The 27,660-nt window shown below is 34.9% G+C and overlaps 2 protein-coding genes and 1 long non-coding RNA gene across 3 annotated transcripts; 2 read left to right on the forward strand and 1 right to left on the reverse strand.

Moving 5' to 3' along the window:
* The first annotated feature begins 2,106 nt into the window (after positions 1–2,106).
* LOC106431523 (cytochrome P450 708A2-like) lies at positions 2,107–4,533 on the forward strand. The gene is made up of 7 exons (XM_048751043.1): positions 2,107–2,377; positions 2,661–2,976; positions 3,099–3,248; positions 3,342–3,680; positions 3,812–3,994; positions 4,088–4,215; positions 4,310–4,533. The coding sequence occupies exons 1-7, from the start codon at positions 2,169–2,171 to the stop codon at positions 4,407–4,409; spliced, it is 1,425 nt and encodes a 474-aa protein (XP_048607000.1). The 5' UTR covers positions 2,107–2,168; the 3' UTR covers positions 4,410–4,533.
* An 11,499-nt stretch (positions 4,534–16,032) lies between these two features.
* On the reverse strand, positions 16,033–19,737 carry LOC125583679. The gene is made up of 2 exons (XM_048751044.1): positions 18,667–19,737; positions 16,033–16,696 (listed from the first exon to the last, which is right to left on the reverse strand). The coding sequence occupies exons 1-2, from the start codon at positions 18,821–18,823 to the stop codon at positions 16,281–16,283; spliced, it is 573 nt and encodes a 190-aa protein (XP_048607001.1). The 5' UTR covers positions 18,824–19,737; the 3' UTR covers positions 16,033–16,280.
* A 2,963-nt stretch (positions 19,738–22,700) lies between these two features.
* Positions 22,701–23,460, forward strand: LOC106430384. Its single transcript, XR_002661935.2, has 2 exons — positions 22,701–22,971; positions 23,033–23,460. It is a non-coding gene; the product is annotated as an uncharacterized LOC106430384 (long non-coding RNA).
* Positions 23,461–27,660: the final 4,200 nt, after the last annotated feature.

A 27,660-nucleotide genomic window follows, 5' to 3' on the forward strand; every position in this document is an offset into this window, starting at 1 on the left:
GTTCGTATGTTTTATTATCCAATGAATTCAAAAAAAAAAATTGGATCCATTTGATAGTGGTTAGTGACAGTAGTATAAGTAGTTTTCACCGATCGATTCAACAAAAACAGAATAAATAACTGATAGTTGCACCAAAATAAATATAGTTCAACTCAAAACATAAATAAGGTTGATGATCCAAAAGATATAAATTTAAATGCATGTGTTTGTTTTGTGATTATCTTGTTCGAAGAAAGATAATAAATCCGTTCATCCTCTTAAAATAGTAACAACCCTCGCATGCTTTGAATGTCGATGTGACAATTTATTAGGAGCTTGTTGTAGACGTATTGGTTACATACGCTGTCTTCAAAATGATTCTAATCCAGTAATTGAATTCTTAATCATGATCCAACATTGATTGCACCGGAATTGACTATTTTCTCAGGATAAGTTGTCCAGCTATTATTTTCCCTCTTCGAAATTGCTTATGCACAATATTAAAATACCATAAAAATATGTGTTATTGTCATAGTTTTCATGTGTAGATTGACAAAGATGGTTGAGTTCTTTGATAGATTTGCGGTGGTTGAGTATAACTTAAAATATTAATTTTTGAATTAAATTAATTTTTAATTATACATATTTAAAAGATAAAATTAAAAGCTAAATTTTATGATAACTTAAAAGAAGAACGAATTGAAATAATGATAATGGTTTTTTTGCTTTACTTGATAAATATATATACACATTTTTATATTATATCTATAAGTTTTAATCTTTTTTGAAAGAAATATAGTGATGATAATTTTGTTACTATAATACATTTGTAGTTACTTATATAATGATAAACTTAATCACTATTAAGAGTATTAACAATTTTAACCAGTTTAACTTTTAATGTGAGATCCCGGAGAAGAAAAACATTTCATAAATATATTTTTGTATTAACTAAAAAAAACATTAAAAGATAAAATTTAGATAATGATAATATTTACTATGTATATTCGATAAATATATACACATATTTATCTTATTATTTAACAAATGTTACTTCATTTATTAGATAAATATATACACAGACTTATTTTAATATTTAATATTTTTTAACCTTGTAGGAAAGAAAATAAGTAAAAATAATTTTATCAGTATAATATAATTGTGGTTAATTTTATTATGTTAAACCTAATTATTATAATAGATTTATGTATACATATTATAATCATAAAAATATAATTCATGATCAAAACCCAAAATTTGTTGGTTTTTTAACATCCAAATATATAGATGGAATGTGAGGCAAAGGGAAGATGAATACAGACTTAAATAAATTGTGATTATAATCTAAATGGTCTTCTATCTTGCATATTTGGTTTCGTGTAAAACTAATTTGTTTATCACAATTGATTCAAAATTACGTTCTTCTGTATAATTTATATATGCTTGAGGTTTTATAAGACTATCGATTGTTATATTAATTACAATAGATATTACAATATAACTAAAATAAAGATAAAATATTAATAAATTATTATAACATATTTATTTTAGTTATATTTATAGATGTGCAAGAACACGAAAAAATCACATAATAAATAGTATTTTGGATGTAAATATTTATCTTTATTCAATTTTATGTTCGTTATACAGATATGGATTTAGTATGAATTGGGTAAAAATACCATTATTTGGAGGGCTCATCTAGTTTAGCATTTTAAGTGCTTAAATTACGATTTAATTTATTTTGATATTAAGGCACATTATAAGTAAAATATATTAATTATTAAGATGAATCCATTAGACAAAAAGCTTGGATGAACCTTTCGCCACATGTTTAAAAGAGTAGATAAAATCCCAGTTCATTTAGTTTAAAGAATCTTTTTCAAAAATTAAAAACCTTGGAAGGTTGTTCTGCCAATTTAAAGAGAGATCCTTTTCATTAAAATGTTTTCTTAAGTAAATATGTTAATGGTTTAGAAGAGTCTCTATACAAATACTCCGATGATCAATTTTGGCAACAAGCGTAAAAGAGCTGAAAAGATTTCACTTTATTTAATTTTAGAAAAGGTTCTTGAAAAAAAAAACTTTGGAAGGTTCTTCTACCAGTATAAAACGAGAGAGAAGGAGCTCATCCGTCAGACACAAACAATCATATGCAAAATAATTAAGAGAGAAATAAATAAATCAACATGTTGAATGTTTATGAGTTATGGATTGTGATAGTTTCACTCTTAGTGTTAAAGCTATGTCATTGGATTTATCAATGGAGAAATCCAAAATGTAATGAAAAACTTCCTCCAGGATCAATGGGGTTTCCAATCATCGGGGAGACTTTTGAGTTTATGAAGCCTCATGATGCTCTTCAGTTTCCATCATTTGTCAGGAAGAGAATCATTAGGTTATTTTGATTCTTTCTATGCCATGCATTAATATTTTTGAGGCTTAGGTCTATATAGTCTCTTCCCAACTTGGAGTTAATTTTTGAAAAAAAATTGGGTTTAAAAATAACAATATGTACTAAAGAAAGGTTGAATCCAGGACACAAAAGAATCAATCCTTGACGCTATCATGCATGTTTGGAAATATTTTTCTTACTCAGCCCAAATTCTCTTATTTTGTTTTTGGCTATATAAGTATCCTAACTCACTTTGCTTTGTCATTTTTGGGGAACAAAAATATAGACATGGACTAGTTTTTCGGACAAACTTATTTGGAGGCAAAGTTATAATCTCAATGGACAATGAATTGAATATGGAGATAGCAAAGACAAATCGTACTATTGGTGTCCCGAAGAGCATAACAAGGCTATTTGGCAATAACAAGTTATTCGTGCAGAGCATAGAGTCCCATAAACATGTCCGAAGCTTGACGTTCCAGTTGTTGGGTCCACAGGGTTTAAAATTGAGAGTTATTGAGGACATCGATCTCTTGGCTCGCAAACACATGGAGGAAGGAGCTAGGAACGGGTTCCTTGACGTCAAGGAAGCAGCAAGCAAGGTAAAAAAAAATGTCAATCATATCGCAGTGTCCTTATCTGTTGGCAACATTTACATTCCACTAGACAAGGAATATAGAATAATAGACTATCTCAAAAGTCTTCATATTATCGATCGTTACAGATATTAATTGAATGCCTTGCAAAGAAAGTTATGGGCGACATGGAGCCAGAGACGGCGAAAGAACTCGCAATTTGCTGGAGAAAATTTCCGAGTGGCTGGTTTCGCTTCCCTTTCAAAATTCCTGGGATGGGTGTCTATGATATGATGAAAGTAATTATTTTCAAAAATCTTGCTAGCCTTATATATGCATTAGCTCCTTTTTAAAACGATAGAGGTCGTGATATAGTGATATTTCTCGTGCAGGCAAGAAAGAGAATGATGAATTTACTAAAGGAGGTAGTGTTGAAGAAGAGAGCATCAGGAGAGGAGTTTGGGGAGTTCTTCAAAATCATATTTGGAGAAAATGAAAGAGGAAAAGAAAAGATGAGCGTGGAGAATGCGATCAATTACATATATACATTTTTTCTGATTGCTAACGAAACAACGCCACGTATTCTTGCTGCAACAGTAAAGCTCATAAGCGAAAAGCCTAGAGTCATGCAAGAGCTACAGAGAGAGCATGCGAGAATAGTCGGAGATAGGAGTGAGAAGGATGCAGCCTTAACATGGGAAGACTACAAATCCATGACTTTCACCCATATGGTCAGTACTTGCAAAAATCATGTATATACCAACGACACTGCACAAATCATATATACAGAATATCTACCATTTTGCTTCATCATGTATTGACATATCCTAGTAGCTCACAAAAGCATGGTGTTCTGTTTCAGGTGATCAATGAGTCTCTTAGGATCACGACGACTGTGCCTGTAGTGCTTAGAAAACCTGATCATGATATCCAAGTCGGTGATTATACAATTCCGGCGGGTTGGACCTTCATGGGATATCCTAATGTCCATTTTAACCCAGAAAAGTATGAGGACCCTTTTGTATTTAATCCATGGCGCTGGAAGGTGATTTAAGTTTGGTCTTCATCTGTTACGTTATACTCTTTATTCCACTAGTCAAGTCCATAAACTTTTAACATCTATTAAAAAAACTCACAGGGGAAAGACCTTAGTGCTTTGGTATCCAAGAATTACGTCCCCTTTGGCGCTGGTCCGAGACTCTGTGTAGGGGCTTACTTTGCTAAGCTGCTCACGGCCATTTTCATCCACAATTTGTGTAGATACAGGTTTTCTTTTGTTTTATCACCTAATGAATCATAATTCAATTCATTTTTCACTACAATCAAAGTCTTCACTTACATATATACCTATGGCTTGCAGGTGGTCAATGAAGGTGGAGACCACCGTAACTCAAAGCTATATGCTTATGTTTCCACAGGGATGTGAGGTTCAATTCTCAGAAGATACCAAAGTGGATTAGAAGGCTGGTTATTAGAGTTATATATTCCAATCGAATTATTATATATCTTAAATAAATAAGACAGATGGTTATAATCTATGAATATGCTTCCGTCATTAATAAATAAATATATTTTATTTGATAATATTGTATAGGGGTGAGGGAAAAAAACAAATCCCAAATCCGATCCGAAAAATGTATCTAATACAAATTTAATCCGACATAATATCTCATATCTGAATGGACCTTGTTTTAAAGGTAAATTGTAGATTTCTCTTCACCTAACAATCATTTCTTATTCATGCCACCAAACATTTGTTAGTGAATTTTTTAAAAACTTTTTTTAAATTTGTGAATTAAAATGTGTACTTTCGAATCACAAACAAGTGTTTGGATAACTGAAATTAAAATTAGAACATCATCCAAATTTAAAACGGGTTTCAACTAATATATCTGAACTGGACCAAAGAAACTCAAACCGAAATTTAAGAATAACTAAATAGAGATACATTTCATACCTCTGAAAAGATGAAACCTATATAATTGAACAGAATTAAACTCGACTTGACATCCAAATGCCTATGCCTAATATACCATAAATAAATTATACATTTTTAATAAGGATATCATTTAGAAGAAAAAATAAACTAACAAAATAATATATCTAAATATTTTCTTATAACTAAATGAAGAAAATGAAAATTACTAGAGCTATTTGTTTAAAACAAAATAGTTTAAGAGAAATTTGACTATATAACCAACAAAAAAAATTATAATTCAAAATCTAACTGTTTTACCTAATTAGGTATAATTCACGATATATTTATGTAAAATGGCCATTATATCCTCAAAATTAACACTAAAAAGGGTAACTCCGCAAGAAAAAATAAAAAGATCAGATAAAAAGGCAAAATAAAATACAGAAAGGACAGCAAGGAAAAGAACAAACAAGATGATAAGGTATTCAGAATATACGATTAGTATTCAGAATATTCTTTTAGCCATAAGGGCATAAAAGGTTACTCTCCCTCTTAACCCCGAAAATTGCGAGTATATTTAAATTACTGTGATATCCTTATATTATCTATTATTATAGATAGTCCAATTAATAAACTTAGGGAAGGTGTATTCAACCCTAAAATTTGAGCTGATTTAATTTTTAATGAGGTTTAAGATGATTTCACTGAATTGCAGAGATTAAAAAGATTTTTGTTAAACCATCTTAGAATATTACCTAAACCCATAGAATTTGAGTTTTAAATTTTTTAACTAAAAAACTCCACACAAACACTTTAAAATAACTTGAAAACTTGAAAACTTTACAATTTAAAATATTTTCAATAAAATTGGATTTGAGAGTAGTTTATAAAATGTCAAGTTTAATAACATTAGATTTGTCATTTTATTGCAAATCAACTAAAACTTCCAATTGAATACACAATTCCAAAATTTTACAAACCGTATATCATTTAATCATTTATATAATAAAGCACAAGTCTCATGACCAATTAAATTTTGAGAGATGGTTTGTACTTCAATATAATTTTAAAATAAAAATTAAATGCAACACTAATACAATTAAGATTTCCTCCCATGAAACCATAAAAGCTAGCATAGGTCTCTCTAAACAGTTCCCCAATCAAAGCCACGATGGCACGATCTCCACCATTTTCACCTAAATGATTTCTTTTTCTGCATCAAACTTTAAAATTATTTCAACAAATATTCTTTTTTACAAACAAGTCTTCTTTATGAGTTCTGACCGTTAATTAATATCTTCTTTCTTTTTCTGCAAAACTTTCATCATTGATTGCCTTGATCGCTTTGTATGATGGGTTTCACTAAGTTTCATAAAGAATTTGCAAAATCTGAATAAACAAAAACATTAAGACATCAAAGAAAATCTTTGTAGAGTGAATGCGTGGAATATATCCAATTAAGGTCCAGGTGAATGTCCATAATTATGGATAATCCAAAAAGGAGTAATTTTTTGACACTGTGTGGACGAAAATACCTTCATACTTTATCGAAAACAAGTAACTCTAGATTTATCAGCTAAATATTTACATAGCAGGTAACAATCTATATACCAACTAACATATCAACTAATAATTTCAGTATCATCTAACAATCTATGTATCAAACAAATGTATCGACTAACAAATCATATATCAGTTAATGAAACTATTAACAATTAATTAGTTATCTTTTAAATAGCCCCAAATCTATTTGTAACAGCTAACACTTCATGTATCGATTAAGAATCCATTAAAATCTAAATAATAGCAGGTAAGTAATAAAATACCTACTAATGTATATATTATCTAAAAGTTGATTGTGAGTCGAAATTAGAAGCATTGGAATTGGAGTGAGATAATAAGATTAGCATTATGGATATCAAAAGAATCAAAATAAAAAATAAAGATTTGTGTTGAATTAGAAGATGATTTGAAGAATCTATACGAGAGATAAAGAGATTAGAACACATAAAAGGGAAAAGAGAGAGAAAGATAGAGATAAGGGTATTATAGTCATAAAAAATATTAAAAGAAACAAGGATATATGTCAAATTATATGGGCTTTTGGGTGCATTCTTACCAATTACTCATCTTTGTATTATTCACTTTTTAAAACTATTTAAGTTTGCTATAGACGTGTATAGGAAATCAAAGGTAGAAGAAGAAGAAGAAGAAGAAGAAGAAGAAGAAGAAGAAGAAGAAGAAGAAGAAGAAGAAGAAGAAATAATGAGCAATCAAAGAAAAGGGCGGATGAGCTATGTTCTGAGTAAAGTTCGCAAACATTAATTTCCAACTAAGGACGATTGGAAGAGTTGCATAATATTTGACCATTCATAATTGAGGTAAACAATAATTTTGATTATTTTAGCCTTTACAGTTTTGAAAACATTAATTTCTAATAGCTTTCTATAATTGAATTTGAAAATTCTCAAGTTTTGTTTTTTTTACAAATTTCCATGGTTGTTTTAATAACTATCTAAAGACAAAAAAAATAGTTAATATTTTTGGATAACAAACTTTTCCAGCAAACATGTAAATAATAATTCAAGAAAACAGTTTTCTTTTTAATGAAACAAGCTAAAAAAAATTCAGTTCAAGCCATCTTTTGACTATGAAATGACATTCCGGATGTTAATCACTTTTCCAAATTAATCATGTATAATTTTATATGTTTGTGGTTAACCAATGATAAATGTGTTTTTTTAACACTGATGAATGTGTGTTAATAGTTTGTTTTCTTTAACCAACTTTGAGTTGGCTTAGTGGTAAAGGGGTTACGGTTGTAACTACCGCTACTCAGATTCAATTCACGGTATGAAGCACTCACTACAAGAAAACAGGGGGATTCTGATGGCCGAAATCGTCGGAAATTCGTCGGAATCGGTCTATTCCGACGAATTTCCGACGAACCGGTCCGTCGGTATCGTTTCGTCGGAAAAAAAAAATTCGTCGGAATTTCGTCAGAAATTCCGATGACTTTCTGACGAATACCGAGAAACGTCATTCTGACGAACTTCCGACGATATTACGATGCGGCTACACGAGACCAGAGTTCATCGGAAAACTACAATTCCGACGAACGTAGTTCCTCGGTTTATTCCGACGAACTTTGGGCGTCGGAATTTACCGACGGACATCGGTCGTCGGAATATACCGACGAACCACGTTCGTCGGTATATTCCGACGGAAATGAGTTTGTCGGTAAATTCCGACGGATATATGTCCGTCGGTATATTCCGACGACCGTTGTCCGTCGGTATATACCCTTTTTTTTTACAAATTAATTTTGCATTTTTATATATTTTTTGATATTAATAAATTTAAAAAATTGGAAATTTAAAACTAATAATATTATAAAATTTAAATTCATAAAAACCGAAATAGGAAAAAACATTCATAAAGTTTAAAATTCATACAAACCGAAATAGCAAAAAAAAACATTCCGAAAGTTTTATAAAACCGAAATAAACTAAGATGAACTCGAAGACATCAAACGATCTAGCTTCTGCATAATCTCGGTGTTGAACTTCTTCTGGGATGCCAACTCAGCAAGGATAGTGGCATTCTCCGAACGGATAGTGGCATTCTCCGAAAGGATAGTGGTGTTCTGCTCCTCCAATGCCCCAATCCGTTCATCTTTGTCATGTAGCTCCTCGAGAATCATGGGATCGGCATACGGAGCTTGCGAAGAAGATGCCGGATACGAAGAAGCACGACGGGCCAACCCAACTAAACGGCCTCCTTTTCTTTTAGGAACCGCCTACAAAAATATTTGAAGTAAGTAAATATGGACAAGTAAGTAATCGACATTATAAAAAAAATATATTAATAAAAAAAATTACCTTTTCAACCATCTCATTTATTTGCAATAGAGACAGGTTGGTTGAAGCTCCCGTGGAGTCGCCGTCATCAGAGAGAGGCTGAGATTGAGAAACTATCTCAGCTTCCACCAAATCAACTACACCTCTGATCCCGGGGTCCTGAATTTGACCCGTCGTCTTGTTAGTGTGAGCCACCTTAATGAGTTGGAGACGATCAACGGGATTACCGTCATTTGCTTCGATCTAAAAAAACCGCCATTATTAGCCAAAAAATATATAAAATATTTATTTAAAAAATATAAAGATAAATAATAATAAAAAACTTACAAGTTCATCCTCCTTAGTAGACATGGAGCAAGCGCCGAGGTTGTGCACATACATACCTTTCCCGCCACGATCGCTCTTCCGGTTCCTGGAGTTCCTAGAAGACGTCTCTGCAGTGTCTTCCCTCTCCCAATGAGCTATCAACTGCTCCCACACCCCCCCGTTGATGAACCGTGGCTTCTTGTTCTTCTGCCAAACTGTCTTCCACGCGTTTATCTGCTTTGTGTAAGAGTCCATGGCCTTTTCGTTGAATTTCTTACGGACTGTTTCCGTAAGATCGGAGTGCCAGTTGAACTCTTGCTACAAAACAAACACAATTTAATAAGTAAATATATGTAAAAAAATGTAAAAACTTTAAAAAAAAATGAAGGGTTACTATACCGCAAACTGACGAAACCACAACTCTCGTTCGTCGGAAGGGATCACACTCCACTTTGGATATCCAAAACGGAGCATGGAGTACATCATCTGGTTGATGCTCCGGCTAATGCCATTTTTCGACTTGGTGAACCTTTAAAAAAAAATACAAGTTAGCAAGTTAATTAAAGGAAAAAATATAACGGTACAAATAAAAAAAATACTAACCAAGTGCTATGGCCTCGTCGTGGGTTGAGTTGGAGAAACGGGAGATGCTCTCGACCTGGTTGTTGAACCAATAGATGAACCGGCATGACCCCCGGATCCTGTTGAGCAGCAGCGTGAGGGGCAGCGTGAGGGGCAGAGGGAGCTGGAGCGGGAATATATGCGGGAACCGAGTCATGAGACGATACCGATGCACGGGAACCGCTCACCGAACTACGTCGAAGACGGGCTGCGGGGCGGGCTTCATCCTCGGCCCTAAAAAAAAAATTAACCCATCAAACATATTTTCATTTATATATTTACAAAAGGTTTTATAAACGTTTTAAAAAAAACTATTAAACCTTTTATATATATATATATATGTATACAAAATTATAAAAAATTTATAAATATAGAAAAATGTTGTTAAAAATTTATAAATGAAGAAAAATGTTGTTAAATATTTATATTTTAAAAAAAAAATGTTGTTAAATATTTATTAGTGGAAACTTAAAAAAAATATAAAAAATTTTAAAATTTTAAAATTTTTACTATACATGATTTACATATATATATATATATATGTATACAAAATTATAAAAAATTTATAAATATAGAAAAATGTTGTTAAAATTTATAAATGAAGAAAAATGGTGTTAAATATTTATATTTTTTTCAAAAAAACGTTTTTAAAAATCAAAAAACGTTTTTAAAAATCAAAAAACGTTTTTAAAAATAAAAAAAAACGTTTTTAAAAATCAAAAAACGTTTTTAAAAAAAAAAAAAAACGTTTTAAAAAATCAAAAAACGTTTTTAAAAATCAAAAAATGTTCCAAAAAAACTAAAACAACAATCCTAACTTATATATCCTAAACTATCCATTCAATCCTAAAATGTTCAATCAAACAACCTAAAATCCGAGATCAATTTCCAAAACCCTAAACAATTGAAAAAAAGGGTTTGGTATGATTCTTACATGATTTGGGGTTTGGGGAAGAGATAGGAGGGTGAGGAGAGGATTCGCCGGTGAAGAGAGGCCGGAATCGCCGGAGAGTCGCCGAAATCGCCGAAATCGCCGGAGAGTTTTCGGAGAGAGAGAGGCCGCGCGGAGATAACGAAGAAGAAAGGAGAAGGGTTTTTATTTCCGTGGATTCCGACGGACACGGGTTCGTCGGTATTCCGTCGGTATATTTAAAATATACCAAATGCCGATTCACGAAAATTTTCAAGCGGTTTGGTTCTCCCGGGCTAATTGAAATTCCGACGGAATGTGTCCGTCAGTATTTTCCGACGGACACATTCCATCGGTATATTCCGACGGAATTCCGACGACTTAGTGTTTAGGGTGTTCTTTTCAAGTTTCTAAATGCAAAATCCAAACCTTTGATAATATATATAGTATTTGCATAAAGATTTAACAATAAAAATGTTTTATAACACGATTTTACACAACAATATTTTTTGTAGTGTAAGCTTATATAAATATGATTGTATAAGTACATAATGTTAAGATGAGATGTTATGAAAACAATGATATGCATACATAAATATTTTAATGAGTTGTTATATTTGAACGGTTGCGATCTAATACTATACTAAACACTTATTATGTGTTATTTTCATAGTTTTGGCATCTCAATTTATAGATTTTTATGATTGAAACTTTATAGAAAAACATGTCGTCGGTATTTCGTCGGAAAATACCGACGACATTCCGACGAACTCGACAAGTTCGTCGGAATGTCGTCGGTATTTTCCGACGAAATACCGACGACTTTCCAATTTTCAATGAAACCCGTTGCCGTCGCTATGTCGTCGGTATATTGCGAGGGATTTCCGACGGACCATTAAAATAAAATAAAAAAAAAAAACTAATCAGAATCTTCTGAATCTTCATCAAACTCCCCAACCTCGGCTTCCGGCTCTGAATGTACGACAGCATCATGTCCAAACACAGTCAAATTCTCAACGAGTTGAACATTTTCCAAATCTTCAACTGCCTGGGCGTTGCTGGTAGACTCTGGTTGCAATGGTTCATCATCATCAGAAGTTCCATCCACTCGTCCTCTTGGGTTGATTTGCGTTACAGTAACCCATGGATCGTCTCTGTACGTCACCCGAGGGTAACTGATGTAGCACACCTATACATATCAATTATACAAAGTATTAGTTCAATATATAACATTAATTAATTATATTGGTAAAAAATTATGAATATATTGACATACCTGATCAGCTTGCGAACCAAGAATGAAGGGATCATAATATTGAAGTTTCCGCCGCGAATGAACTGATGTAACACCAAACGCATCAATCTTCACTCCTCTATCTGGGGTGGTGTCATACCAATCACAATAGAATACTACACAACGCAATCCAACCATTCCAGGAAATTGGATTTCCAATATTTCTTTTATGTTGCCGTAGTAGACATCGTCACCAGAAGAAGATGAAACACCAGCATCATATGTTGTCTTAGAATGACCTTTCCTTGTGAATGCATATCCTCGCGTACAAAATTTAGGATATGATTTGACCACATAGTTTGGTCCCTGCACAAATTCGCGTATCCAATCATCGAACACAAGACCTCTGGCCAAACCATCATTCACCATATTCATAACCAGTTTCCCCATGAAGGTACCAAACTTTATAATTACGTGAAAACCCTTTCATATACAAATGAGTCCAAACATCAAATTCTTTTATAACCTTATTATTATTGCAAGAAGAGCAGGGACATCTTAACATACCACTTTTTGCATCCGGTTGCTGTTGAACAAGCCTCATGAATTCTCCTATCCCTTGAACGTATTCTTCCGTAAGCAAATTGGTGTTCGGATCCAAATGAGGTTTATCCATCCACGAACGATAATAAACTTCTGAAGACATGATTTTCACGGAATTGTTATGACTAAAGAGAATGAAGAGAGAATGAAGTGTGAATGAGTTGAATGAGGAGGGGTTGTACTTATAGGAAATTGCTTACGTACCTCCGACGACTTTCCGATGAAATTCCGACGGATGTAAAGCAGTCCGTCGGAATTCCGTCGGAGTTGTCCAATCCCAAACGGCTATACAACGGTCATATCTATTTGTCAGCAACGGTCACATGGTTCGTCGGAATTCCGTCGGAAAATACCGACGGAATTCCGACGTCTTTGCTGTTAATCGGAATGTCGTCGGAAATTCGTCGGAATATACCGACGAACTTCCGACGACTACAACGGTTACATTTTTTATCAGAATGTCGTCGAAAAGTCGTCGGAATATTCCGACGACCCATATTTCGTCGGAATTCCGTCGGAAATGGCCGACGGAATTCCGACGACTTAATTTTTTTGGATTTCGTCGGAAAGTTGTCAGTATTCCGTCACAAATGTCCGACGACCTTGGTGTCCGTCGGAACCTCCGTCGGAATTCGGTGTGTTTTCTTGTAGTGACTATTTATAATGGTTGGGTTCCCGACAAAGAGGTGAAACCACCTTTTTAACCACGCGTCTGTGGTCGATTGGTCAAGGTGTTCGGTGGATCCCCAAGGGACCCGAATTCGAATCCGCACTACACCAGATTTCCACACGCGTGACCACCAGGGCTTTTCATATTTTTTCTCCGAGGAATGGTTTACCGTTTATTTATATTCATCTTCCCCTAATAAATCAAAGTTATATTATACATGTAACATAAAAAAGATTTCATGCATGGCATGGAGTCAATACTAATAATAATAAAAGTCTTTACATACACCGATGTATTTATATATTTTAGTTACTATTAAGACTGCACCACAATTATTTTGTATGTTGTTATCCCGACCCTTATTGTGATTACTAAAAGCACCCACCACAATAGTTGTTTAATATATAGAAGCACCTCTATTTCTATTGGAAATAATCTATATATTATAATAGTTGAGTTTTTGCTCATTCTTCAGTGCGCCACGTCAGCGTTTTGTGGGGCACACTTTTAAAATGTGTGAAAAAGTGTCAAGCTCATGGTTCGAACCCGGGTTATTGGGATATAAACACCAACATTTATACCACTAAGCTAAATGGTACTTTGTACATTGATGGCCGAACCTAATATATTTATGAAGGTCATAAGCCCTTGCTTCTTCGGCTTCCTCTGAAGGTTGGACCTACAAGTGTTATGGGTTTCATTTTTAAATGAGATTCATCACGTTATATGAAAAAAACTCAAGTTTGCAACAATTATAGTTTTCCCATATTGTACACTGTTGTCGTTTAACATGAGTTTGAGTTCTTTTCATCATTGTCTCAAACAAGTCTGAGTTACATAGTTGCGCCGCGTGTCTGTTCGTAATTTATTTTTTCACTGGTGAACTCTCCATGTCCCCATCTTAAATCGCTTGATCATAAATGTTCCTGATTTGTAGCCCTCTGTAAGCCCTATATATATTATTCTCATATTGGATGAACCCAATCTGCATCTCCACAAAACTCATTGATTCCTCTTAGCTTTAAATATCTTCTAGAAAATGTTTCTCTCTGCCTCTCCAGTTCCTCAAGACGGTGTTCCGGCGTTTGTCACTCAACCTTCGAGTCTTGGACATAATAGTCAGGGCATAACCTCTAGCTTCCTCCGCTTCTAGGATTCCCTGAACTTCAAGAAAGACATGGAGTTTGTGTGAATCACGGTTCTCTTCTTTGATGAAAAGGTAAGTTAAATCTTCGATCTATCACACTTATTTAACATAATTGTTTTAATTGATTACATGATTTTTTGTTGAATAATATTATTTGCATATTCCGTGATTCATGGATTTACTCCCGTCGGACATGCTAATCATTACAGGCCATCTTTGAAAGCAGGTTCCATTGTGAAAGTCTATCGTTTTGAGGTTGCTAGGTGCTCAAGAATGTACAAGATAACTGATCATCCATTCCTCATTCGTTTCATCTCACTAACCATTATTGATGAAGTCATCACGTGTGCTTCTGAGATCAATCTCCAGTCAAGATTAGACTCTTTGACAATCTCCAAGTGATTGCGAACACAAACCTAGAATTCCCAGGTATATTATCATATTGCATCTGGGTTTATATTATGTTTCGATATCATAACTGATATTTAAACTCGCAAATGTGGTTGGGCAAATCCGTTATGTCCAGGGCTCTGACCTCACCAAAGAAACAACTCAAGTCGTTATCCATCTCCTCATTGATCCATAAGAAACAATCAACACACAATTCTCTTATATTACTGTCTATATTGTGCTAACATCAATAATCAAAAATATTTTCTACCCAAAATTTGTGGTCGTCTATTTATCTCTCTTACTTATCAATCTAATTTTACACAAATATTTATTTTACAGCTTAAAAGAAACCACAATAATCCAAAGAATCAAAACACCAAAAATTAGAATCCCAAAAAAGACGAATCATTAGTGATCACATCTCTTTTTGTCTAATCTTACAAATAAACTTCAAAACAAATATATACCAAACCAATCAACTCACCTAAAACTCAACGACACATACATCGAGCCAGCTAAACAAATACAAACTACACAACCAACTATTTAACAATTTACAAACTTACTTTCGCAGATGCTTACGAAGAAGACGAAGACGACAACCAAGATCAGTGAAATTACCTAAACAAAAAAGCTGAGTAAGTTACAAACTCTGATAAATACAACTAACAATGATTTTTGTTTACATATTACCATCAAATAAAAGAGAAACAAACACAACCACACCAGGATATACAAGAGACAATCCCAACAGACAGAAAGGCGGCAACAACATCTCCACCTGCTCACTCTTCTTGTCTTATGAAAATAGTTTACATGCTCAATGTCAACAGGCCAATGATATTGTCTTCTTATGAGAAATACATATATTCATTTAAAACTCATTAAGACCTAAATAGTAATTGTCACTCATTTTATAGTTATTTTTACAAGTCTTCATGTATTTGTTTTAAAGGTACGGTAAAATCAACAAGTTTAAAAATAAATAAAAACATATAACCAATATAATAAAAAAAAATTATTACTTACTACACACAACTAAACTGGAAAAAAAAATATTCAAAAACAAATAGTAATCTCAACAACCTTAATATAATTAATGTAATCTCAACAGTACAAGTAACAAATTAGAAAGACAAACAAACAATAAGAAGTCTCAGTGACACAGCAAACAACACCACGAATTATATCAATCACATTACTAACAGAGTTTAGTCTTTCATGAGCGGAGAACAGTGCATACACAGTTCATCATCACAACTCTAACCCTTTAACAATAAAAAAACTTGAAAAACAATGATTAACCCAAAACGCAAAATTCACAGCTACAATAACTCTAATAAATATTGAGATAAAACAAGAATTATGTCCACAATCCCGCGCTTGGAGCAATGCCCCTAGTATCTCATATAATTGTCTCATGAATATTAAAAATTTATATTAGATAAGAGTTTTTGAAAAACTTATTAGAAACACTTGTCTATTTACAAATAGTATAATTTTATTTTTAACTAAACTTAAATATAACTGCAAATCAAAGTTTATGAAAAGAAAAAGCAAACACCAATGTGCTGATACCTGCAAAGCCTATCCAAAAACAACAAATGTTTACCTCAAAACAACACAACATACCAAAACTGAAAGCAAGGCTGTCTTGAACATGAGGGGGTCATGCGGTTCTGCTACCATCGTTTTCAGCAGATTTCTTGATTGATTCAAGAAGATGCTCTATTCTGTATTTCATTACCGGCTGACCATGTCGGGTCTTTCTCATCATTTTCCCCTTTGCTACTCTCCTCAGCGATTCAGCCTCTTCTTTGGCTTCTCTCTTCGCCTGAAGCGCAGCTTCTCTCTCCATCCTTGCTTTCTCCATAACTTCACGTGTCTGCTTGTACACCTCATCTACACCAATTCTCTTGTGAGATTTACCCTTGCGCTTATCATCATCACCTACCACCCTACTACTATCTCCAGTCTCATCCTCTTCACGAAAGCTCTGCAGCTTCACCTCTTTGTCGTGCTGCTTCATAGACTTCCTGAACTTGCTCACATACTTGGCATTCTTGTAGAACTCTTTTTGCTTTTCTGAAAAGATAAAAGTTAGAGTTCATCGCAAAAGAAATAGAACCCCTTCAAGCCTTGGTTTTAAAAGGCGACCGCTTCGCTCGCCATGGCGAGTAGCGACCTGAGGCGACCTCCAAAATGACTCAGGACCCCAATGCTAAGCGAGGTACGAGAGTCGACCGCCTTTCCTCGCTACACCTGTATACACTGAGTCGATCATTGCATCGCTACGTTGTTGATAATCAAACCGTTAACAAAATTTTGGTTTCAAAATAAGTAAAATAGCATATAAGTGTATTATACTCTAAATATCCTCTAAATATACTCTAAATATACGCTAAATATACTCTAACCGAATGCCCTAATCTTGGTTCGAAATTGCGGGTGGCGACAAGAAGCGAGGAGGTGGGAGCTTAGCGCCTAGCGCCATGGCGGTACAAAGCGAGCGCTTTGTCTACCTGCAACAGAACAAGGTAACCTGCAAAACCACTTTTTTATATATATATTAGTATATTACGTAAAACTTAAGAAAGACAAGTAAGAAATAAAAAACACCAACTTCATATAATAAAACAGAAAGGTTCAAATAGCAAAACACTGAAAATACCAAATGCAAACACCAAATTCAAAAGCAAATAAAACACCAAATCAAAAGCAAATAAAAACACCAATCCAAGTAGAATCTCTACTCAGATTCAGAACCACTCTCCTCATACTCCAATCCCAAATCCTTCCAGAAGCTACCATCTTCCTTGCAAATGATAAGCTACTGCCGTAAGTTGTAGAGAGGAAAAGCTAATGAGTTTTACTTTCAGGTTTGTATGGTTCTTATATAGGAGAAGACATTAGGGTTAGTGGGATTGCATCCTAGGTTAGTGGGGTTGTGGATACCCTCCTCTACACGCCTAATACGTGGGAAGAGTATATACTTTTAGATATACTAAATATTCTGACAAAACCGTTTTGTTAAGTGTATATTTTTAAGCAAATCTTCTTTTTTTGTGTAGGCACAACTAAACGCCGCTTTTAGCGCTCTATGGATATTGCAAAAGCGAGGAAAAAGCGAGAAAAGCTAGGGATCTATGTACCTCGCCTGGCAAGGGTGTCCCTAAGCGTTGAGGGCATCGCCTTGGGCGCCTTAGCGCCATGGCGACAAAAACTCTCGCTTTTTCGAACCAAGGCCCTAATCCATCTAAAAAGTAAAAACCCTAAGTGAATGTACTATATAATAGTAATACGTCCCCTTTACTTTTTCACAAGTTCTCTTGCTTTCTCTAAGCTACTGACGGCATAAGCTCTTCTTTACTTTATCGGTTTGTTTTGTTAGTTAAAGTTTTAGTGTTTACCACATCATGTTGATCACATATAAGGCTCATAGTGTCATATCTTCTTTATCACATACCTTCTTTATTCACGCAAACCTCTTATATATCACGCATCATTCATTTTGTTTGTTAGAGGTTATTTTCTTAGCTTGTGTTAAGAACCTTATAAGTTTATGTACCTAGTTTGTATTATATACGTAGCTTAACATTCTTTTTAAATTATGTTTACTATGTTTTTTTTCAAAGTTTCATATAATTTATGGTATTAGGAATAGAAGGTACCTTTGAGCGGCTGATAGGCGATGCGATCGCCATGAAACGCCATGGCGAGTGGCGAGTGTCGAGCCTCCTTTCGCCAATCCTCGCCACACGACATTTAAAACCAAGCTTCAAGCTTTACTTCACTCCTAGTCTGAATGCACAAGGAACTCCAAATAGTTCTCTTCTGATGCTTAACACCAGAATCATACTCAGTTACTAATTAGATACCCTCTACTTTCTTCTAATCATCACACATACTACATGCACACTGTATGAAATATAATATCATCCTAGAGCTAACGTTCCTCCTAATACTCACATCAGCAAAAAGCAGCTAGCTCTATCACGAGGACTAATTAAAAGTTTTAGTGAAAAAGATACATGTAAGTGAGAAGAGTCACTTACTGATGAAAGCAGGGTTGTAGTGACTGTTCTTCGACTTCAAATTGGCGAACGTTTGGAGAGAAAGACCACCGCCTCCCAATCTCTTCATGTTCTTCTTCCTCGAGCTATTGCTTGTATCAGAAGGCTCATTATGTCCATCTCTTTCATATAAGTTCATCTTCGCGTGAGTATCCAAGCTACAAATCTCCACTGTCGAATTTGTTCTAGAGTTTTGAACAGCAGAGCGAGGAGTTACAAAAAAGGAGAAGAAAATTATGAACCCTAATTGTAATCGGCTGCGAGCTGAGGAAAATTACTGCGAGACCCCTATTGTTTCTCTATTATTTTACATATGCCCAACTAATAGACTCACGAATTTATAATAAGATAAATAATAAAAAAATATGAAAAAAGAATATGAAAATGTTATGAGTAACTCATAGAGAGGCTTTTCTATTTACAATTGTTTTATTTTTAATCAAAATTTAAATATATAACTACAAATCGGGTTCAATGAACAAGCTCATGTAAGTTCTCTGTGGCTGTGCATGATGTTAAGAAGAGACTTGTGATTGTCTAAATCACCATATCAGAAACTTTCTTCCCTAGAAATGAATGAGCACTGATTGTATTAAGGGATTGCAAGTTGTAGCAAACTGACATATCCTAAAATTATGCATAGACTGATGATCACATTTGTCTTAGAAAAGTAAAGCATGCAATCACAACATCATTTCAATCCTGCTCGTGATGATAATGGAGTATCTAATTAGTATTGATCCTAATTAAGAGCAAGACCTACGGATATTCAATGTTAATCCTTCTACCTGTCACGATAAACTACGACTAAAAAAAAATCAAATGTCAGCACAACTTGAGTCAATAAAGCTTCTTCATCTTTGGTAACCGGCACTACAACAAATATGAGTATTGGTAGCAGTTCACCGTAGCACGAATTCACGAAGTGCTACTAATACAGTCAAAATTGGATCATAATTCTATGGTAGCACTAAATTCGTGCTAGCAAAGATTTTCATTAAGCTGAGACCCAAAAATGACTTTTATAGCGGGATATTTATGTTGGAGCCAAAACACTTAGCGAAATTTTCTGATTTTGGCGGATCTACACTTTTTTTTTGCTAAAGTCATTTTTCCATTCATCACCCACCAAAAAAAAAAAATATTCTCATCAATCTCTCATCGATCTTCTGTTCTTTCTATTTTCAGATCTCATCTCCCCTCTGTTCTTAATCATCTGTCTCTCTATCTTACTCTCCTAACCTCACTCACACCCACACGATTTCTCAACATAGACATCTCTCTCTGTTTCACTCTCCTAGTCTCGTCTTCATCTTGTTCGAGCACTGGTATGTTGCAGAAAGTTCGACGAATTCGACGGATCTAACCGCGCTCGCACCGGATTCGTGAGCCGTCTCGAAGTTCCCAAAGTATCCGACTGTAACAGTCGTAATCCCTCTCTCTCTCTCGTCCCTTTTCTCTCGATAAGCCCTTAATCGAAGATCTTTATTGATTTGTTATTTTGCAGAGAGCAAGTATGAAAAGGTGACCTTGAAGCATAACCACAAGTTCCTTATAAAGGTTAAGGAGCACCAAGAAGGCAAAGGATGCTAAGAAGCTCGGGTTAACCGTAACCATGTGTAATCTCTGTCTCAGATTGAGATTGTAGTCAGCTTGACCCTTGACTCAAGCGTAAACCTTTCTCCGGTTTGTATAATCTCTGATTGAGATTTTAGATGAAGGGTTTGTTGTTCTGATTCTATAACTCTCGAAAGATCTCTTCTTTTGCTCTCTTGATTAAGGATTCGTAGATTATTGAACCATGGAGACTCGGTGATGGATATAAGGAGTTCTTTCTTGATGCCCCAGACTCGGTGAAGGTATATACATTGATAACAAGATGATTTGTCTTTGATATATTCAATCATATCTTTGCTGTGGGAATGTTTGTAGTTTACCTGCAGGGTCCAAACAATCAAGGTCATTGGCTTGTTAAATCTATTCAGTGTGTACTTGATATTCTAAAGAATGCTGATAGCAATGCTGAGGTTACTTTGGAGTTTTGACTCCATTACTCTTTGTTCTGTTTAATTGAATTGCCCCTTGTGTTCAGGGATGCTGGTGTCTCAGCCATTGCTTCCCACCTTACCCGTTCCATGGCAGTCAGTACATCGTTTGGTGGGGACTTCAAGGTAGTTCTTAAACTGATTTTATATTGTGTCTAAAGTCTATCTTTGCAAGATTGCTATTGACATCATCACTTTTTGTCGTATCAGATTTGGGTTTGCAACAGTGAGAAGAGCCAGAAGGCTAAAGACTCTAGCTGAATATGTCATGCAGTTGGTTCTTATATGTAATATCTTTTATAAGCATTAGGAATCTTAAACATTCACAACTGATTCACGGATGGGAGTAATGTATTACACGTTGGGGAGGTTTATGTATATTTTGGTGCAGTCTACAGCACTTGAGATGGTTTAGTTTATTAATTATCCAAGAACATACAAGATATATAAATGTATATCTAAAATACTATTAATCATACTCTAAACCCTTAATTTTTAATATTTCATCATAAAATCCAAAGATACCAACAAATAATATGATATAATTAAAATCTAACACTAATAATAAACTAGAAATTTTTTTTTGCTTCAAGTTCTAAACCCTAAACATACCATAATTCCAAGAAAAAATAGTGTTCCAAGAAAAAAAGAATAAAAAACAACAACAAAACAATGTGATTGATGTTCTTCGTATTATCAATAAGCCTACTGCTACTTCTTTGGTTTATGCTTTTGAAAGGAGAAGCAATTAAATAATTATTGTCTTTGATCTTGGTGGTGGTATCTTTGATGTCTCTGGTACTTTACATTAAACTGTTGCTATATATATATTAGTTTGATAAAACGGTTACAGTTTTGTAAACGAATTTTGATTTATAAAAACTCAATTGCAATGTATCTCAATTGGTGACAAAAAAAAGAAAAAAAAAAATCTAATTTGGGGTATATGATTAAATTGCAATGTATAAATAATAATTAAACATTTAGATTAAATTTAATATTTGAACTTAAATAATGAACAGTAGAGTTTTAAGATTTTTAGTTAGATTTGGGTATATGATTAATTTGGGGTTTAAACCCTTACCCTAAACATAAACATTAAAATTTCAATATTTTCATAATATAATTTCGATCTTAAATTTAAATTTAAAGTTTAATAATTTTAAAAATAGAATCTCAAATTTAAATTATAACCCTCAAACATTAAATCTTAAATCTATACCCTAAATATAATACCCTAAACCCCAAACTTAAATCTTACATACAAAGTCATAAATCTATTTTTTTAATTTATAATATAAATTTTAAACTTAGACTCCAAATATATTCTAAAACTCAAACCATATACTTAATTATAAATCTTAACCCTAAACCCTAAACCACATACTTCATACTAACCTACATCATAAATCCTAATTTACAAATTTCAAAAATTTAAATATAGGTTTTGGAATTTAGACTTTGAGTATATATTCCAAACCATATACAATAACTCTAAATCTTATACACCAATCATAAAATCCAAACATCAAATTTAACCTTTTCAAATTTAAACACCAAAACCTAAACATAGATACTAATAAAAAAATTTCAAATTGTATCCTCAAATTTTACTCTAAACCCCAAACCTAAGACTCCAAATAAACTTTAATCATGAACATTAACCTTATATTTAAAACTTTTAAATTAGACTAAACTTTTAACTTTAATCATAGTCATTAATCAAATCCTATATTATAAATCTATTATTTAAATTTAAATTCATTTGTTTAAACCCCATATAAACCCATTCATATTTAAGTGAATTAGAAGCTTATTTGATGACCAAAGAAAAAGAATTAACAGCTTAATTCTGATTGGACCAAAAAGTGAGGCGTGGATCACCATTTTTCGAATCTCTGCCGTTGGTAATATTAATCTTACGGCTCAGATTAATTCACTATTAATATTTTATGTTTCTTTTATCTCTTTCTTCCTTTCTTCTTCCTCCACACGATTCTATACTTCTTATTTTCTTCTTCTGTACCTCTTCGATCTCCTCATCTAATCTCATCTCTCTTATCCTCTTCCCATCTCTCTTTCTCCTCTGCTCATCTTTCATTTACTTTTCTTCTTTCAAGCAAATGGATCTGAACGAAGAGGATTACCACCGTCATGCTTCTCACCACCATGCTCCTTTCTATTCGGTTTCGCCCTTCACCACCACCACCACCGCACGCTCGTCAACACCACCACCAGTCACGTCTCTCTCTCTCTCTCTCTCTCTCTGTTTTGAATCTGATTTTTTTTTGTTCTTGGTAAAGGAAAGTGGAGGAGGCACAGGATTGATGAATGAGGCACAGGAGATTGATGGAGGAGGTAGCAGTGGTGGGTCGCGAGCAGAGCCGGCTTGAATGTTGAAGACGAAGAAGCTCGGTGAGGAGGCGGCAGGCGGCGGAGAATATACATTAGGTTTAGATTAGGGTTAGGTATATTTTTAATTTGGTTTAGTATGCTAAACCGATTTTATTTATTAATAGTTTGAATCTTTTTTATGTTTGTGTTTTGAAATATGGGTTCCGCGGAGGAGGCGGAGGGGGCGGAGGGAAGGAGTTAGGGTTTTTTTAGATTTTGTTTTTAAACCTGGTTTGTATATAAACTGGTTTAGTTTGTAAACCGAAATTTTTTGTAATCTGGTTTAATTTATAAACCGATTGTAAACCAAAATTTTAATATAAACCAAAATCATTTATAAACCGGTTTAAAATATTAGCTATTCAGTATTACCTAGAATATAAACGTCATAGCACAAGTAAAACGCTGTATTATAATATTCAATGGCACAAAAAATTGCTATTAAATGTTCAAAAATCCAAAAAAAAACTGAGTTACAAAAAGGTATTCTATGACAAAAAACAAATGTCATAACAAAATATTTTATGGCACACGAAAAGTGCCACATAAAATATTTAAATAGCGAAAAGAAATCGCTATAAATAGGTATAATATAACACAGGACCAACGCTATAATATCTGTATATTGTTACAGCACGCGAAAAACGCTACGCTAGGGGGGGTCTATTATAGCTGCGGCTGTCACGGCGTTCTTCGAAACGCTATGAAAACGATATGATAGCGTTTATCGGGTGCTATTAATACCGATATTTCTTGTAGTGCGGATCAGGTGGAGGAGTTGACTCATCCTGATGTCTTCCAGTTTTTGCTTCATCTGTTCCAATGTGTGTTTTACTTATCAAAGTGGTTATATCAGATGGATCTGATTCACCACAAGATGTGTCACTTGGGGTAAGCCTGCTTGTTTCTTTAAGGATGTCATCCTGCAACCAAGTGTGGACTTTTAAGCCATTATTATGTGAGTTTCTGATCATTGAAGTTACGGAAAGGAGAATATCAACATTACCAGCAACGAGACGGTTGCACATGACTTAAGAACTTCAAGAGTCATCCGAGCATCATCTAAGCTCCTGGTGAATCATATCCAACGTTTAGTCCTAAAACAAGAGGTGAAAACAAGAGATATTTTTACCTATGTGTTTGATCTCCTAACCCGAAGTATCTAGCAAGTGATGACATCTACATTGGTTAAAACAGGAAAAACTTTGTTAGGTTACAAAAGAAGCTACATGCTTGAGAAGACGATAGAGAGAGACCTTCATGTCGCCAGCTCTCTTCCCAAACTTGTGAGTCAGCAATGGAATGTTGGAGATAAACATGAAGTTAACTTGGACCTTAAGTTATACCAATTCTAATGAGTTTAGGATTAGGATAGTTTTCTAATGAGTTTAGGAAATATGATATCTATATAAAGAGTTGCAAGAGTGTTGCATACCTTTAAGAGTTTTAGAGAGTTTGTGTTTTGGTGAAGCTTAAGGTTTTTGAGTGTTTCCTTAAGAGAGAGTTAAATAAAGAGAGTTCTTTATTTGAGTTTATACGCAAACCCTAAACTAATATTTGGTATCAGAGCTACAACGAGGGCCATCGTCGATCATGGGAGATATAGTAGCGGTCAAGACAAAAGAGGAACGAGGGCCATCGTCGATCTCTTGCCCTATGTTAAACACAACGAACTATACGGTGTGGGCTATGAGGATGAAACTCCTTCTCAAAGTTCATAAAGTATGGGAGGTTGTGGAGAATGAAACAGACGCAGTGGACAAGAACGACATGGCAACGGCGCTTCTGTTTCAATCTGTTCCAGAAGCCCTTATTCTGCAAGTCGGTGAGCTGGAGAGTGCAAAGAAGGTATGGGATGCCATTAAGGCTCGACACTTAGGAGCAGAGAGGGTTAGAGAAGCAAGACTACAAACCCTTATGGCTGAATTTGATCGGATCAAGATGAAGGAGAACGAAAGCATCGATGACTTTGTTGGGAAGTTATCTGAGATCTCGTCAAAATCTGCAGCACTAGGAGAAAACATGGAAGAGAGTAAGCTTGTTAAGAAGTTTTTGACAAGTCTACCGAGAAAGAAGTATATACATATCGTTGCATCACTCAAACAAATCCTTGACCTAAAATCAACTAGCTTTGAAGATATCATAGGCCGCTTAAAGACCTATGAAGAACGTATACGAGAAGAAGAAGGAGAGAACGAAGACAACAATCAAAGCAAACTGATGTACGCTAACATGGAAACACAGTCAAATCGTGATTACCATGGTGAGTACAGAGGAAGAGGACGAGGAGGACAAGGTTATTACAGAGGACGGGGACGTGGTGGCAGATTGTATTGGGATAGCAGGGATCTGACCAAGGTTACATGCTTCAGGTGTGACAAAATTGGTCACTTTGCAGCCACTTGCCCCGACAGATTGCTCAAGTTGCATGAGACGCAAGAAACCAGAGAGGATGAGACACAAGAAGCTGATGGTTTAATGATGCACGAAGTAGTATATCTCAATGAACAAAACGTGCAACCTAAGGTGTTTGAGTCGAGCATGGATGGGGACAGAATTTGGTATCTCGATAACGGCGCCAGCAATCACATGACAGGAAACAAAAGCTACTTCAAGAGTATTGATGAAACCATTACAGGGAAGGTAAGGTTTGGTGATGACTCAAGAATCAACATCGAAGGCAGGGTTTCTATCTTGTTTACCGGAGAGAAGAAGTTACTATCTAATGTCTACTACATACCGAATCTAAAGAGCAATATTATCAGTCTTGGCCAAGCTACAGAAGTAGGTTGCGATATAAGGATGAGAGAAGACTATCTAACATTACATGATAAAGGGGGCAAGTTGATTGTAAGAGAAAATAGATCAACAAATCGGCTCTACAAGGTACTTATGGAGGTAGGCAACACAAAGTGCTTGAAGATGGAGGTGCAGAGTGATTCCGCGAGATGGCATGCGAGGTTAGGTCACATTGGTCTCGAGTCAATGAAGCTGATGATACGAAAGGAACTGGTCCTAGGAATACCTAAAATCGCAGTGGAAAAGGAAACATGCGAATCTTGCTTGTTAGCAAAACACATACGTCAAACCTTTCCCCAAGCAACCACTTATCGAGCAGAAGAAAACCTAGAACTCGTTCATGGAGACCTATGTGGACCAATCTCGCCAGCTACAGCAGCAGGGAGTAGGTACATATTCGTACTTGTGGATGATAACTCTCGCTATATGTGGAGAATTATTTTGAAAGAAAAGAGTGATGCCTTTGAAAAATTCAAGAGCTTTAAGGCAATGGTGGAAAAGGAGGCGAAGACAAGCATCAAGACGTTTCGAACGGACAGAGGTGGAGAATTCACATCTAAGGATTTTTATATTTTCTGTGAGGCTGCAGGAATTCAAAGACACTTAACTGCTCCTTACACGCCACAGCAGAACGGAGTAGTAGAACGACGTAATAGAACCTTGTTGGAGATGACAAGGAGTATCCTAAAGCACATGAGCATACCTAACTATCTCTGGGGTGAGGCGACAAGGCACGCTACGTATCTCATCAATAGGGTTGCAACACGGACACTGAATTCTCAGACACCATACGAGGTGTTCAAAGGTCAAAAACCAAGTGTAAAGCATCTGAGAATCTTTGGTTGTATAGGCTATGTAAAGGTTGACGCACCACACCTCCGGAAACTGGACGATAGATCAAGGACCCTTGTTCACCTCGGAACAGAACCCGGTTCCAAAGCTTATAGACTGCTTGATCCAAAGAGTAGAAAAATAATAGTCAGCAGGGATGTTGTGTTTGACGAGCACAAAACATGGAAGTGGAATAAATCTACTACAGAAACAGAGGAACCAGGGGAGTTCAGAGTTGAGTTTGGTGTTTTTGGGAATCAAGGTTTAAGAGACAACGAGGGTGAAGAAGAAACAGAGGAACATGGCGATCACAATGGGACAGAAGATAATGAAGTGGTCGAGGGTACTAATGATCTCGATGAGCTTGAGACTGCGAACAATGAGGACACAAACCTTCGACGATCAACAAGAATCACCAAGCCACCAAGCTATCTGAGCGATTACGTGTATCTAGCGGAAGCTGAAGGAGAACGTCTTCTTCTTCTTATAAACGAGGAGCCATATGACTTTGAGGAAGCTATGGAAGAAAAGGTGTGGAGAGATGCTTGTGAAGATGAGATATCATCTATCATTAAGAACAAAACATGGGAATTGGTAGATCTACCCAAAGGAGCAAAACCAATTGGACTAAAGTGGATATTTAAGATCAAGCGCAACTCAGATGGGACTATAAACAAGCACAAATCGAGATTAGTATCTAAAGGCTATATTCAGAGACATGGGATAGACTTCGAGGAAGTGTTTGCACCAGTTGCACGCATCGAGACTATTAGACTCATTATCTCTATCGCAGCTAGCAAGGGATGGGAAGTGCACCACTTGGATGTCAAGACGGCTTTTCTCCACGGGGACTTGAAAGAAGATGTATATGTCACGCAACCTGAAGGTTTTGTGGTTAGTGGAAGCG

The sequence above is a fragment of the Brassica napus genome, chromosome C3 (assembly GCF_020379485.1).
Source record: "Brassica napus cultivar Da-Ae chromosome C3, Da-Ae, whole genome shotgun sequence".
Lineage (NCBI taxonomy): Eukaryota > Viridiplantae > Streptophyta > Magnoliopsida > Brassicales > Brassicaceae > Brassica > Brassica napus.